Here is a 16,111-nt window from a genome sequence, read left to right on the forward strand (position 1 = left end):
GGGCAGTAATATTCAAGAATCAGTTGAGGAAGAGAGATAATGGATATTGCCAAAGTATATATCACTCTTAGCATCTATGGACATTATCAACCAGTATTTGAGAAACTAAATTGGCTGGTAAAATTAAAAGGACCAATGAAGAAAAACAAAGTAAAGAACTAGATAATATTCACTAGGCATGTAAGCAGAGAACTGTAAGCTCAGGGCAACATGTCAACTAAAGGCCCTCAACAGGCGAATAATGAAAATCAACAAATCAAGGAAATAATTTTGGAGTAACTGTAATAAGAGCTAGAGGATTTATAATGAAACAGTGAAAGTGAGATAGAGAAACTCCAGAAAGGGAAGGTAAACGCTGTCTCAGCCATCAGTTTCACATAAGCCAGTACTGCATATTTTTTTTAGATCAACAGTCAATCACATATGTCCTTAAGTGGGAATAGCAACTGTTCAACTCTGAATAGATCGACTAGAGTATCGATTTTCAACCTTTTCCATCCCATGGCACACACAAAAATGTATTTTATTTTTTGCCAATCTGACAAAAAAAAGGTGTAATTTGGATTCATTCACACCGGATGGCTATTGTTGTGTTGGCTATTACTTTTTTCTTTGACAATCTGAGGGAAAAGAGGTCAGTGCCCCTGAATAAACAGTCAGGTACTGCATGTTTTAAAAATTCTTGCAGTATACTGTTTGAAAACCGTTGGACTAGAGTACAGAAAATGTCAGCAACCAGGCTTCATTTTCTAATTTGAAAAAAGAATGATCCCTGCAGGTGAGCTCACAGTTCCAAATTTGCCCCTTAACCCAGCAAAATAAAACACACTAAGTAATAAGTAGTCAGAACATGAATCTGCAGCTAAGAAGTGAAAGGGGTTTGAAATCAGTCAAAGCAATCATTAGAAAGAGTAATTTCACATTTCCCGGAGGCACAAGACATACATTGCTAATCTAAGCAGTAGTTCTCTTCCAATGTTCCTCATAAAAGTTTCCAAGATTCATTGTTAGAAAGCTCTCCAAGCAAATATGTTTCAAAATAAGTGAACTCTAACTCTGTATATTCAGCTTCCAAATAAATTATAGGAACCATTCAACATAGCCTGTGCTGAATGTAACTTCTTAAAAAAAAGGGGGGGGGGGGGAGAAAGAAAAAGCAGAGCAGAAAGATGACACTTACTTGGTAAGATTTGTAATATGTGGGTAGTTCATCACAAGTCCTCTTAGAAACTCTGATAAATCTTTGTATGAGTGGTATCGATAAAGAGCCAGATTTGAGGAGGAGCGTAACATGAGGCCTTCCAAACCATTCTCGGCTGAAAGGTCTTTAATTAAAGTTTCAAACTCTTTGGTAGTTGGATCACTGGCATCATCAGTGTTGGTTCTATCTCCCTTTCCTTTCTTTGATTCAATGTTTGAATCTGGTGAAGATCGAACAAGTGTGAAGTTGACCTGGACAGCACCTTCGCTCTTCACGGTCACGTTCTTGGTAACTGGATTATACCTGTGGGGAAAGGAGACATGGCTGAGCCCCACTTCTGCAGCTGGAGCACAGCAGCTCTGGGGGAAGCCTTGAGATAAACGTGGTGCATCTTCCTAAAAGAGTCAAATTTTTAAATTTGTGATAAATTTAATATTTATTTTAAACATTAAACAAAGAACAGAGATGGGTAGACTGTAAGTGATATTTTAAGTTAAATATATGACTTCAAAAGCAAGTTTGTACTTGCAGTGGATACCCCCATGTCTCCTGGGATCTGAGTTCACTTGTCTGTTATCAGGACATAAGGTTGGAAAAGTCTGAGAAGTACTAACTTAGGACATTATCTACCAAGCACATCATCCTTGCCCCATTTTTCAGATACCTTGCTACTTTAGTTTTTCCAATACTATGCCAAAAAGGAAGAAAAACAGAAAAGACCTCATTACTCATTAGTGGGAAGTTTAATCCACCAATTTGTGGGCCACTAGATATTTGAAAGTCATTTTTTTAAAAAAGGTAAAGGTTCTGGCCAGTTTTTCTCAGGGTTAGAGCACAGGCCAAGGACTGAAGGGTCGCAGGTTTGATTCCCAGTCAAGGGCACAAGAGCACACACCTTGGCTCCTACACAAACCTGGTCAGGAGCGTGTAGGAGGCAACCAATGGACGTTTCTCTCTCTCTCTCTTTCCCTACTAGCTATCTCATTGAAGTAATGGCAGGTACCCTTACTTCAGTGAGATAGCTAGTAAGGGGGTGGGAAAATAGCACTGGTAACATCTACATTTATAAAAACATTTAAAAAATGACTAGAAGGTAAAAATTTTAAGTTGCAGATTAAATAGGTGGTTCCAGTCCTAAGCTATATGTAAAGGAGGGGGAAATAAAGAAAATTATTATTTTTTCAAAAAAAATAAAAGTCGTAAGTTCATTTTCTATTTTTAAGTAAATGTATCTTTATGGAAAGAAAACCTGTAAAAAGATACAAATGGCCTTTTTTAGAGAATTTACAATAAGAGAGAAAATGTTACTGAAGCAATAAGACATTACATGTACAATAATAAAAAAATGTCTGTCTATTCAAGAGTATTTATTGGAAATGATTGAAGTATGCAGCAGAACAGGAATCTTTTTTCCCAACTAACAGGTACTTCCCAGAATAGTTACTAATAGTGAAGGAAATCACTTACTATGGCTTTACACCTGGAAGGGGGAAGGTGATCTGAGAGGGGGAGGTGATCTGATGCGCTGTTCAAGGTGCATAATTTCACAAAATTCCTATATCTGCTAAGTTTGTATACTCACTTTGCAACCAGAGGAGAGTCAAATGTGTAACCAGCTCTAAACTTCCCAGTGTTAAACTCAAGGTTGCTTAACTCTTTAGGGCTTTCTGGCAATAACCTTCCAGAATGGAACGATGCTTGCCTTATTCCCAAGTGCTCAATTTCCAAGTATTCAGTCACTCACCCTTGAGCAGATGCTGTGATTTTATAAGTCCCTGGAACCAAGAGACGCCAGTAATCTCCAGTTTTGTAAGTAGTCACTGGGTGATTGATTTCAGCAACACTAATGGTGGCATTTAATATACCTCTGCCATCCGTGGCATCTAGGACAAATCCTTTGACACCCTGATGAACCTGGGTAAAGTACAAAGACACCAAGATCATTAACTACTATTATTATTTTGGGAGCTCATATCCAAAATAACAGATTGTTAATAATGTAAACATGGGGACCAAAAAGGAATTTGGGAGTTCAGAGTAAAGCTAAATGTAAACGCCTATTAAACAAAATACGTTAGTTTCTGAAAGGCTAATTTTTCATAGGCTAGGGTTTGTCTTATCACAAGGATTATAAAATACACAGTTTAAACTTTTGCACATCTGGCAATTTTAGAATATAGGACATTCTTCAAGAAAACTGATCTGGCTTCTTTAAAAGAAAAATGTTATTAAAAAATAGGACTATTCTAATGAGAGTAAAAGATGTAATAATCAAATGCAATACATAAAACTTGACTTGACCTTGGCTCTAAAATATAGCTATAAAAAGATGTTTTGGGGACAAGAAGGGGAAATTTAGATAACACTAGGTAATAACTGTTAATTATCTTATGTGAGATAATGGCATTTGGGGATGGCATACAGGAGAATATCCTTATTTTTAGAAGATGCATTCTGAAATACTTAGGTGTAAAATACTGTATAACATCTGTAATTTACATTGAAATAGTTCAGCAAAAATGTGTGTGAATAATTTAAATAAAGCAAATACAGCAAAATGTTAAAAACTGTTAAATCCAAGTGAAGGAATAAAAGTATTTACTGTGTTTGTTGTATAACTTTTCTGTATATTCAAAAATTTTTAGAAAATGTTTTTAAAAATTAGTATGCAAACTCAGAGCCTTTATACCATTACACTCAGCAAAAAGAATAAAGCAGAAAAATGCTGGCACAAAGTATGTTAAATTATCCTAATAATTAATTAATCCTTATTAGCATATTTCTTATAGTCTTTACCTATTGGTCACCATGCATATCAAAACTAAAGGAAAATCATTTCACACTAAACTACTGGCAAAAATCCTATCTAATAAAGAGGAAATATGCTAATTGACCATCACTCCATCACAAAGATGGCTGCACCCACAGCTGAGGCCAAGTTCCCATAAGGAGCCTTAACAAGCAATCAGCAAGGACCTGAGGCTACGCCCACCCCCGCCGCCGTGGGGCTTGACAGGGGACCTCAGGCCGCGCCCCCCAGCCCCAGCACTGGGCCAGGGGACCTGAGGCTGCACCTCCCTGCCTGGCTGGGCTTGACAGGGGACCTCAGGCTGTGCCCCCCACCCAGCAGGGCTTGACGGGGGACCTCAAGGTGCACCCCCAGTGCTGGGTCAGGGGAACTCAGGCCATGCCCCTGCCCAGCAGGGCTTGACAGGGGACCTGAGGCTGCACCCTCCTGCTGGTGGGGCTTGACAGTGGACCTGAGGCTGCGTCCCCCTCCTGGTGCTGGGCCGGGGACCTGAGGCTGTGCCCCCCACCTGGCAGGACCTCAGGCCACACCCCCTGTCCTGGCACTGGGCCAGGGGACCTGAGGCTTGACAAGGGGACCTCAGGGGGGCGCGGCCAGGTCTGGGTCTCACACAATTTTGAGGTGCATGTGGGTGGGCGGGGACTTGACTCTGGGTCCCGTGGTGAGCCCCAGACTCTGACAGGAGGAAGGTTTTCATATACATTTTACTAATTTTCTTTCATCTCTGACACTTCTATAATAGAGAAAGGGCAAATAGCAATATTAAAAATTTCCTCTAATTAATCCCCTTTTAATGTGCACGAATTTCGTGCACCGGGTCACTAGTAAAAAGAATAAAAGTATTTACCTCACAGCCCATCTTCCTATCACTTGACAAATGCTTACATGTGTATTCAATTAATGCTAGCCTTTTATAAAGACAGGATAAAAAGTGATCACTAGCCATAAAGAGCAAAACATCACTACATTGTTTAATCATTTTCAACTCTTTTCCATTCATACAAATTAAACTCATTTCCATCTATGAATTTGCTAGATAAATGTACTAAAACATGAATAAGCCAAACTGGAATTCAAAAGGGTGTATTTTTTAAAAACACTGCATGAAAACCACATGTATCTTCTTGATCTTGGGAGAAATTCCATACTTGGCTCCTGAGTACTCACCTGTTTCATAAATTGGATTAGAGACCTTCGATTCTGTTCCCAAAATTTTGGCAGATCCTTCTCAAATGGGTATTTCACACAACCTAGTTCAATAGTCACTTCAAAGCAATTTGTTTGTAAATAGTTCCAGTCCTGCATACCACCTAAAGGATAAAAAAAATTATAATCAGTCACTCTGAAGAAATCCTAATTCAGATCCTAAAAGGTAAGCAACATTCCCAGTGAAAAACCAAATTCATCTTTTCTCAGCATTGGTTGAAAAGCAATAATGTGTTCATTTGAGAGCTGTTTGATGCTTGTGGTACAGGTAAAACACTTGTACTTTCACGTTCAAGAATTCAAGAGCAGCTTACTCATGTCTTATTAGCACTTCTAAGGCTCTTTGTAATAGTCAGAGATAAAAATATAACACTTTTATCAAGTTTTAGTGCATTATTTTTATTCAATGTGCACCAAATGTAAAAACACTGGAAAAGGTTATCTGAATGTTTTAAACTAAACAATATCTTGAAAATAATGAGTCTTTCTCAAAATTGAAAAAATTAGTAACAAGAAGCATCATCCAGGGAAACAGAAAATTCATCAAATTATATGACCTTAATATAAATGAATGTTTACCTGGGACATTATACCAATTAGCTCCATTTGTTATTCCATGAGGAAAGTATTCATTAGGGTATATATTCTTGCAAGGTCTACCTTGAAACATCTGGGAATTTTCCTGAGGGGGGAAAACAGAATCTTTATTTGTATTTTTTTGTATCTGTATAAAGAACAAACCCCAGGGAGGATAAGGAAAAATAAAAGCAGTTACTTAATATGGTGTATGTGGGGCTTAACGGGACATAAAGCCAAGGGAAGCAATGAGGCTTTTCAATGCATAGATGTCTATACCATTAAGATTTTTTAAATGTTTCATTATCTATTTTTAATCAAAATTAAATATGCTTTGTAAACAAATTGGACTTTATTTCTCACTCACAACTAAAGTATTTAAACCAACCCAACTACTCTTTTAAAAAAACTAAAAAAACAAACAAACCCACACCTGTTCATATTCATACTTTCATTTCATGTTTTGAAGAATCTTAAAGTCCAGAAAAGATAATTCACATACAACATGCAGTAAGCAGCTTTCTCAACTTTGAGGGGGACTGAAATGGCTCCTCAATGCTTTGATTGCATTCTGTGCAATTACCTTTTCCTGTTACAACTGGTTGCACCTATTGTCTTCTAAAGAAAAGACACTACTCCTCGAAACAGCTCTCTTTAAAAAAATATATATAATACATATATATATTTTTTTATTATTTTTAGAGAGATAGGGAGGAAAGAGAAAGAACGAGAAGCATGGATGGGTTGCCTCCTGCATGCCCCCTATTGGGGATCAAGCCCACGACCCATTAAATTGTCTTGGTGCCCTTTGTGAAAAGAAAAAACTCAATTGACCATAAATGTAAGAATTATTTCTGGACTCTCAACTCTATTTCACAGTGTCTTAATTACTGTAGCTTTGTAGTAAGTTTGAAATCGGGAAGTAGGAGGCTTTTAACTCTTGTAATTTATTCTTCATTTTGGAGAGAATTTTGTCTTTTGCTTCCATTTCTTTCCTGAGTTCTATCAATTCTCCTTTATTTCTTCCTGTTTCTTTTTTTTTCCTTTCTGTTTTCATTTTTCAAATATATGAGCCTACAAGGTTTTCCCTATTCTCAGTGTGTATTTGGGTATATTAACAGTAATCTGTTTGGAGTGCAGACTTAGTTTTCTTCTACTTGGTTGTTTTTTTGGTGGTGGTAAGGTTTCCTCAGGAGGTAAGTGTGAAGTTTCATTTCCTGAATTTCTGCAATAGTTCTCCGATGGTTTTCTTTACCTCATGTTCATTTTTATGATATTGGGCTGTTTTGCATGATTCCTGGTTAACAGTACCCTTTTCTGACAGTCTAGCAATGAGGTACTTTAGTGTGTGTGTGTTTGTTTTTTTGTTTATTTGCCTTGATGTAAGGGTGGAGTTGCAAGTCCTCTGATTTTATGATTCTCCTCTATCTTGGTCAACCTTTTATTTCCCCCTTTTTCTTTTAAATGTTTTTTTATTTTCGCCTTCACTATTCAATTGCCAAAGAGCACGTCTTCATTTCATTTTGCCTTTCTCCCTCAGAAGCTATGAGTGGAAAGATTTCCCTTTAAATTGTGCATATCCTTTTAAATCACACCAGATCCTTTAAGTTGTACTTTGAAATATCTTCCTTGTCTTCCAGTGCTCTCATTTGCTCAGTTACTTTTTTAATATTTTCAGATTTAGGGTGTATTTAATATTTTGTGGTCATTCCAAATCACCTTTAGTCCCGCCCTTCATTAACTCCTCTCTGTCTTCACAGATTCTCTTGGTCTGCTTTTCCTCTCAGCCTTGTGGTGGGGCAAAAGTGGCTGGGCACATGATAATCATGACAGATCACAACCAAGAGAAAGGAGGCTGTGAATAAAGACTGAGGATTTTATTTTTTAAATTTTTAAAAATATATATATTTTATTGATTTTTTACAGAGAGGAAGGGAGAGGGATAGAGAGTTAGAAACATCGATGAGAGAGAAACATCGATCAGCTGCCTCCTGCACACCCCCTAAGGGGGATGTGCCTGCAACCAAGGTACATGCCCTTGACTGGAATCGAACCTAGGACCCTTGAGTCCGCAGGCCGACGCTCTATCCACTGAGCCAACCCAGTTAGGGCAAGACTGAGGATTTTAATTATCACCTCTCTCATTTATAACAGAAAAAAATAAGGACATAATATTCCAGAAGAGACAGGTGTGGTAGGACCAAGTAATGGGGTAGAATATAGGTAAGACACAAATAAATATGAATCTGAATGTGAATCTGAATGAAATCACATCATGTTACTCAAAGTTCTACTTTAGTTCAAAGAAAAGTGATCTACTGGGACTAAGAGGAGTAAAGCTGGGATTAGGAGGCTGAAGTAGACGATAAAGGCTTAGAATCAAATGAGCCAGGGAGTAAAGCAGCAAAACATGAAATGTTGCCAAGTAAAAGTGAGTGCTCAGCTGAAGTTAGAGAGCATACATATGTAGTGTAGTCAATTGCCATGACTGCGCGACATTTCTGTAGTATACTTGGAATACTGGAATGGAGAAGAAATATGGTGGTACTTACTACGGACTGGATATTGGCAAGGCAGATATGTCAAAAGGGTATAAAAATTCCTAAGGTGTGAGAGTACCACTGAAAGGTATGTCAATGGGTCTTCGCTAAGTAGAAAGTAAATCAAATCAAAGGATTAAAGGCCAAAGAATATTTAAAAAGACTAAGAAATTAGAATTCACAATGAGGGTCAAGAGTAGAACTCTAAGAACAGGCATAAAAGGTGATAGGGACATGTGCAAAATCTGACCACATTATTTTTATGATTTGGGGGTATTCAATTCTCATTATTCCATGTGCATCTGTCTAAAAGAGCTGTGCCCAAAGTAATAAATGTACTCCCCTGTTAGAAACTCTGCACACTCTCACAAGGTCTATATGTACAGAATGAGAGTAGGGAAGTGGAATGATGGAAGGCTGTGATTAGAGGACACAGAGTTGCAGTAATAGTCTTCATTATCTATAACCAATAAAGTCAGACTATCAATAGTAAGATAAACAATTTAGCCCTGACCGGTTTGGCTCAGTGGATAGAGCGTCAGCCTGTGGACTCAAGGGTCCCGGGTTCGATTCTGGTCAAGGGCATGTACCTTGGTTGTGGGCACATGCCCAGAAGGGAGTGTGCAGGAGGCAGCTGATCGATGTTTCTCTCTCATCGATGTTTCTAACTCTCTATCCCTCTCCCTTCCTCTCTGTAAAAAAAACAATTAAAAAAAAAAATACAACACTTCCAGTGAACTCTATTTGCAGTTTAAAAAAAAAAAATTGAAACAAACCTCGTTCCAAGTCCCAACTTTTAATGTTTTCAAATAACAGCTTTTAAATTAAACCCACATGCACACAAATATAACATTTCCAATTGTAAAAGTAATGTGTGTCGACTATAGAAAGTTTACAAAATACAGAAATTTCTGCTAGCTTTCCTTTGTTATATATTACTATAGACACTTAAATACCTTAGACAAGGTTGGCAATTTTTTTTCTGTAAAGGGCCAGATAGTGAAAATCCCAGGATTTATAGCCTCTAAAGTATCTGTTGCAACTATTCAAATATGCTGTTTCTACTGAGATGACCACAGCATTTTTCTTCGTTAGTCTATCAATATGGTGAATCAGACCGACTAATTTTCAAATGCTGCAACAGAAAGCAGCCATAGACAAAATGTAAAAGAATGAATGTAGCTGTGTGTCAATAAAACTTTATTTGCAAAAACAAGTGGTGGGCTGGATTTGGCCCCAGAGCTGTAGTTTGTCAAACCTTGCTTTAGACTACTCTGCTAGTTTTATGACTTAAGTACTTACCAAATGAAATAAACTAGTATGCATTACGTTCCAGGTACTGTGCTAAAAACCACAGACGGAAAGATATTATCTGAGCTTTAAGGCTAATAGGGAAAAACATTTAGTATGTTCAAATATAGGGTGGGAAATAGAGGAGAAAAACTAATAATGTTTCCCAGAAGGAATCATGGAAAGCTTAACCTCCTAAGAAGAAAAGAAAGCACCCGACCTGAGTCCTGCAGGACTTTGTTTTCATGCATTTTTTAAATGACAGAGTTAGTTGTATGGCAACTAACTTACCTTGGAATAAGAAAGTGCTATTTGCTGAAACACAGCTTACCTTGGAATAAGAAAGTGCTATTTGCTGAAACACAGCATCATCAGGTGATTTACTGTATGTTGCAAACCCTTGTTCATCATCATCAAAAGGGTAGTTAACCACCAAAGAACCTGCCAGGGAAAAGAGGAAAACGGATCATGTTATCTGTTTCAAGATGAATCATTAACATAAAGTAAGCTTTTCACAACACTGCCAGAGACAGTAAGCCAATACAATTTTCCAAGGCTAATTTCTTCAACAGAAATGAAAAAGTTGCTCATTTCCTCCACAGAAAATCAAGTAATAAGTAAAATATTAAATAGCTATGCATGGCACTTAAAGCTTTCCTTAACTGAAAAGGTATTAGGAATTCACCTCAACTTACAGGTATAATTTACATGTCAGAGCTGAAACCAGAAGTATACAGGCTTAATTTAAACAACTTTACTTTTATAATATTTAGAATCAGAAAAATTGAGCAAAATTTGATTATTTCCTCAGTAAAATTCAGATATTTACAAGGCTGTGGAATTTTAAAATAAGGAGGAACCCTTGGCTCCTTTCCTCAGCTGCCGGGTAAGGTACTGGGTCCTTCTGAGGAAGCTAAGGCTGCATTGGTGTGAGGCCCTCACTTCATCAGGCTGCCAGCCAGCACTTGCCCAGACACACCCAGACCATGGCATCCTTTTAAAAGCTCCCTGCATCTAATCAGCCCTCGGCCCTCATCCTGCAGAACAACGAGGTGACAGTCATGGAGGATAAGATCAATGTCCTCATTGAAGCAGCCAGTGTAAATGTTGACCTTTCTGGCCAGGCTTGTTTGCAAAGGCTCTGGCCAATGTCAATGCTATAAGCCTCATCTAATGTAGGGGCTGGTGGACCTGCCCCAGCAGGAGGTCCTGCCCTCCACCCTGATGCCCCACTTGAGGAGAAGAAAGTGGAGGCAAAGAAAGAAGAATCTGAGGAGTCTTATTATAACATGGGCTTTCGTCTTTTTTATTAAACCTCTTTTGTGACACGTTCAATAAAAAGCTGAACTCTGGGGGGTGGGGGGAGAAAGACCCTTGATGTCCAATTAATCCTCCCATCTCATTCTGCAGATGTGGAGTCTAAAACAGAGAGGTTAAATGAATTACAAATAGAGAGCAGAGCCATCCCTGACCTCCACTCAGAAAAAAATGGTAAAAATGCCCAGCTGGTGTATCTCAGTGGTTGAGCGTTGACCCATGAACCAAGAGATCACTGGTTCGATTCCCAATCAGGGCACATGCTTGGGTTACAGGCTCGATCCCCAGTAAGGGGCATGCAGGAGGTAGCTGATCAACGTAGCTCTCATCAATGTTTCTCTCTATCCCTCTCCCTTCCTCTCTCTAAAAACAATAAAAAATATTTTTTAAGATGATAAAAATCTTATATTAAAAATTAGTCAACTGGAGTTATATCATATGATTTTCCATGACCTAAGGTAAAGAAAGGGATGCGTTAAGACCTGTGTAAAGGATATCAATTCCCTTCTTGCTCCCTGCAGGGTATAAAGCAGGATGCTTCTCAAACAAGAGCCCAGAGCTACACATGCCCACCCCCCCACCATAGAATGGAATACTTTATTTCCCATTTAGTCACATTGTTTTCATCTGTCCAATTATTAGGCCTCTACTAAGCCATTCACTTTTGCCTTTTTCTCTTTTTTACCATGCCACTTCATGAGAATGGAAATGAAGGAACATATTCAACTTGAACTCAGATGAAGTAATTCTATGATAACAAATACCAACTAACATTTATATATTAAAAAATATTCTTTAAGAAGCAAATATAAAAAAAACTATGCGCACTCTATTTCCACAATAGTTCTAACAAGAACAAGTGTACTTCAACACCTCTTCTTAGACAAATTTCTAAAAAAAATTTTTATTGTACTCTGGACCTCTGACCATACTTAAAAATTCAAAAAACTTTTAAAAAAGTCAACATCAACTCCTACTCAATACTATCTTTCAAATGGTTAATTCTTGAAGGCCAAAAAAGATCATAAAAGACTTAAAATGCTTCTATGAAACAGTTTATTTTAAAAAAATAATTAGTATTGACATAAAAAATATGAGCAACAAAGGAAAAAAGAAAAATTTGACTTCATCATAATTAAGAACTTTTGTGTGTCAAAGGGCATTATTAAGAATGTAAAAAACAAACAAACAAACCAGCCTATAGAATGGGAGAAAATAATTTCAAATCAGCAATTTTACAAGGTGACAGAACCCAGACTATATAAAGAACTATTACAACAAAAATACACACACACACACACACACACACACACACACACACACACAATCCCAACAGAAAAACAACAACAATTAAATATAGGCAAAAGACTTGAACAGATATGGCCAAAGAGTACACAGGAGATGCTTAACACGTTTAGTCAATAGGGAAGTGCACATCAAAACCATAATGAGAAGCGCTGGCCAGGTAGAGTGTCATCCATATATGCCAAGGTTGTGGGTTCATTCTCCGGTCAGGACACACACAGGAAGCAACCAATGAATGCATCAATAAGTGGGACAATAAATCAATGTCTGTCTGGCTCTTTCTCTTCCTCTCTTTCTAAAATCAATTTTAAAAAGCCATAATGAGATAGGACTTTTCACCCACTATACTGGCTATAATAAAAAAAATGAAAACAAATATTGGTGAAGATGTGGAGAAACTGAAACTCTTATACATTGCTAGTTAAAATGTAAAATAATTCAGTTACTGTGGGAAAAAAAGTTTGGCAGTGCCTCAAAAAGCTAAACATAAAATTACCCAAAAGAATTGAAAACAGGGATTCAAATATTGTATGCCAATGTTCACAGCAGTATTATTCATAATACTAAAAGAGTAGAAACAGCCTAAATATCCATCAACAGAGAAACAGAGAAAGAAATTGTGGAAGGCAGGGGAGGGTGAGGGTAAGGGGGAGAGATCAACCAAAGAACTTGTATGCGTGCATATAAGCATAACCAATGGACATAAACACCAGGGGGGTGAGGGCATGAGTGGCGGGGGTGGGCGGGGGCAATGGGGGGATAAGGACACATATGTAATACCTTAATCAATAAAGAAAAAATACTAAAAAAAATTAGTATTAAACACATGGACAAAAACAAAATTGTGACATATGCATACGATGGGACATTATTCAGTCATAAAAAGGAATGAAGTACTAATACATGATACAATATAAATGAACCTTGAAAACATCATGCTAAATTAAAGAAGACAAACAAAAAAGGTCACATATATGATTCCATTTCTATTAAATAACCAAAATAGGCAAGTCCACAGAGACAGAACACAAATTGTTGATTGTCAGAGCTCAGGGGAAGGTGGGAATAGGGAGCAACTGCTTAATGGGTGAGGAAATAAAAACGCTGTGTAACTGGACAGAGATGGTGGCTGCACAAGATTGCGAATACACTAAAAACATTAGAGAACTGTTTCACTTGAAAGAGGTTAATTTTATGTGATATAAATTTTACCTCAATGAAAATTAGTATCAAAATTTACAAAAAGGAACTTTACTTTTCTCTATATTCCTTCAATATCCTTCTAAAATGAAATCCTTTTTTAAATTTCTTTGCCAACAGTCCAAAACCCATTTAAAGATTTTAAGATGAGAAAGCAAAATATGTCATGTAAAGAAACATGTCTACATGATTGAAGATGAATCTCCCAATCTTGTGATTGGCTTTTATCACTTGAAACCATGCCAAGGTTTTAATATCACATGTGTAAATTTATAAATTATTTTCACTGGAATGTAACTAGTAATTGTTTTCAGATTTAGTCAACATGACATGTGATGCATTCTGAGATTATTCTTAAAAGCTCAAAATGAAAAAAAAAATTTCTATCAAACTTGTTATAAAATACTTTTTAAAGTTATTTTGCCAACCAGCCTATAACTTCGTAATTCCTATTTGGGTCTTTGAGAACCATCCATGATTACTAAATGTGGAAGTGTTTTTTTCTAATACTGGCAAGCTTTCAAAGCAATTTTTAGAGAACCTCAATTTACTTCTTAAATCTAAAAATTTTAAGTATATACTGTCATTCTAAAATAGAATGACATTTTATAATGGCATTAGGTTAATCTATATGCCATCAAATCTCAGTTGTGATACTACTTCTTCAGATATTCCGCCAAAGGTTGACATTACATTTCTTTCCCCCTGCCCTGGTGCTAATACCTTCACTCTTTTAAAAAACAAAACAAGCCGAAACCGGTTTGGCTCAGTGGATAGAGCGTCGGCCTGCTGACTGAAAGGTCCCAGGTTCGATTCCAGTCAAGGGCATGTACCTTGGTTGCGGGCACATCCCCAGTAGGGGGTGTGCAAGAGGCAGCTGATCGATGTTTCTAACTCTCTCTCCCTCTCTCTCCTCTCTGTAAAAAATTAATAAAATATATATATTTTTAAAAAAATAAATAAAAAACAAAACAAAATAAAAACAGCTTTATTGAGATATAATCCACATACCATACAAATCTTAAGTCAATGTTACTTAGTATATTCATAGGGTTATACAATTTCACTACTATTTAATTACAGAACATTTCATCACCCCCGCCCCCCCAAAATCTGTACCCATTAGCAGTCACTCCATATTCCCTCCCACCATTATCCACAACTTTCTACCTCTATGGATTTGCCTATTCTGAATATTTAATAAAAATCATACAATATATGGTTTCTTGTGATTGGCTTCTATAACTTGTCATGTTTTCACAGTAATCTATGTTGTAGCATGTATCAGTACTTCATTCCTTGTCATGTCCAAATATTTCATTGTAATGGGTTTACCACATTTTATTTATCTACTCATCAGTAGATGGACAGTTGGGTTGTTGGTCTTTTTTTTTATTTTAAATAATGCTATTGTGAACATTCATGTACAAGTTTATGTGTAGACATAGGTTTTCCATTCTCTTGGATATTGACACTGTCTCTCTTTTATTCACAAAACCCTAGCTGGATGTTGTGATCATTTTTAATGTTGACCTCTCATCCTATTCAAATGATCAATTCCTGCTGAATGATATGGATGTGTATTAGCTCAGACAATACATGAGAATGAGGTCATTGTGCTAAAGTTAAATATATATAGCAAATAATAGGTAAGAAAATGTCAAAATTTAAATTTACATAAAAGTGTTTATTATTCAACTTTAGGGAGAAATAGGACTAAACATTTGAATCTGTTAGTGTTTAATTTTTATAAATGACGAATGTTATCAAATTCCAAATGAGAGGGGTAAATATAAAACACTTCTGAGGGATAAATATAAAGCACTTGAAGAACTAAGTGAGAGCGAGAGAAAAAAAGGGAGAAGAGGAGAGAGAGGGAGTAAGAAGAATTGGTGGGGAGGAAAGAGTATGGGAGGAGGGGGGAGAGAGGAAGGGGCAAAAGAGGTAGGAAATGGGCTTAAAAAGTTATGAAAGGGAACTTCATTATTGTCTGCCATAAAAGCAATAACAGGATACCCATTTTAAGATAGTCTATTAAACAGATAAAATTTCATCAGGATTTTCAAATACTCTCATTGAGACTTAATTAGTAGAATATCAAGTTGCTATTACCTCCATGCAGGTTTGCTGACAGTACAAATGGATAGGCCTTCATCCAGCTCATTACAGCAATGGTTTCTGGTTGGGTTGGATCTGTGATCTGAACAAACTGGTCCGGGAAATTTCGGTTCAAGTCAAAGTTGTTGCTGTTGTTTCTGCCAATTACACTTATTGAATCTCCTATATGATACAAGATTCAAATTTAAGCCATGTTTCACTTACATTTTACACATACTGCTTCAGCTGTCTTAACTCAAGGGTACGTGTGATCACATCAGGCTTTACTATGACCAATCACACTATAATTAAAATTCACATCTTTTTTACATTATACATTTAAAAAATTCACTTCTTCCAAATCTTTTGAGCAGAGAGGTAAAACCATTTTCTTTTCACTTCTGCCCTCTGGTCATACTTTGAGGGGAAAATCATCCAAGTATCCTCTCTAATAAAAGAGTAATATGCAAATTGACCTTTACTCCAACACACAAGATGTCTGCCCCCATATGGTCAAAGATGGCTGCCCCCATGTGGACACAAGATGGCCATCACAAGATGGCCAGCAGG

At 37.0% G+C, this 16,111-nt stretch overlaps 1 protein-coding gene across 2 annotated transcripts in view; it reads right to left on the reverse strand.

Moving 5' to 3' along the window:
- The window catches only part of CPD (carboxypeptidase D), a 59,051-nt gene that overhangs the window by 17,871 nt on the left and 25,069 nt on the right, over positions 1–16,111 (reverse strand). For both annotated transcript variants that reach the window (XM_028155007.2, XM_008147855.3), the window contains exons 7-12: positions 15,557–15,724; positions 9,954–10,063; positions 5,796–5,898; positions 5,178–5,320; positions 2,946–3,115; positions 1,181–1,504 (exon numbers count right to left, since the gene is read on the reverse strand). In XM_028155007.2, coding sequence (XP_028010808.2) covers positions 1,181–1,504; positions 2,946–3,115; positions 5,178–5,320; positions 5,796–5,898; positions 9,954–10,063; positions 15,557–15,724 — 1,018 coding nt within the window. The remainder of the gene's footprint in view (positions 1–1,180; positions 1,505–2,945; positions 3,116–5,177; positions 5,321–5,795; positions 5,899–9,953; positions 10,064–15,556; positions 15,725–16,111) is intronic.

The sequence above is a fragment of the Eptesicus fuscus genome, chromosome 20 (genome assembly GCF_027574615.1).
Source record: "Eptesicus fuscus isolate TK198812 chromosome 20, DD_ASM_mEF_20220401, whole genome shotgun sequence".
Lineage (NCBI taxonomy): Eukaryota > Metazoa > Chordata > Mammalia > Chiroptera > Vespertilionidae > Eptesicus > Eptesicus fuscus.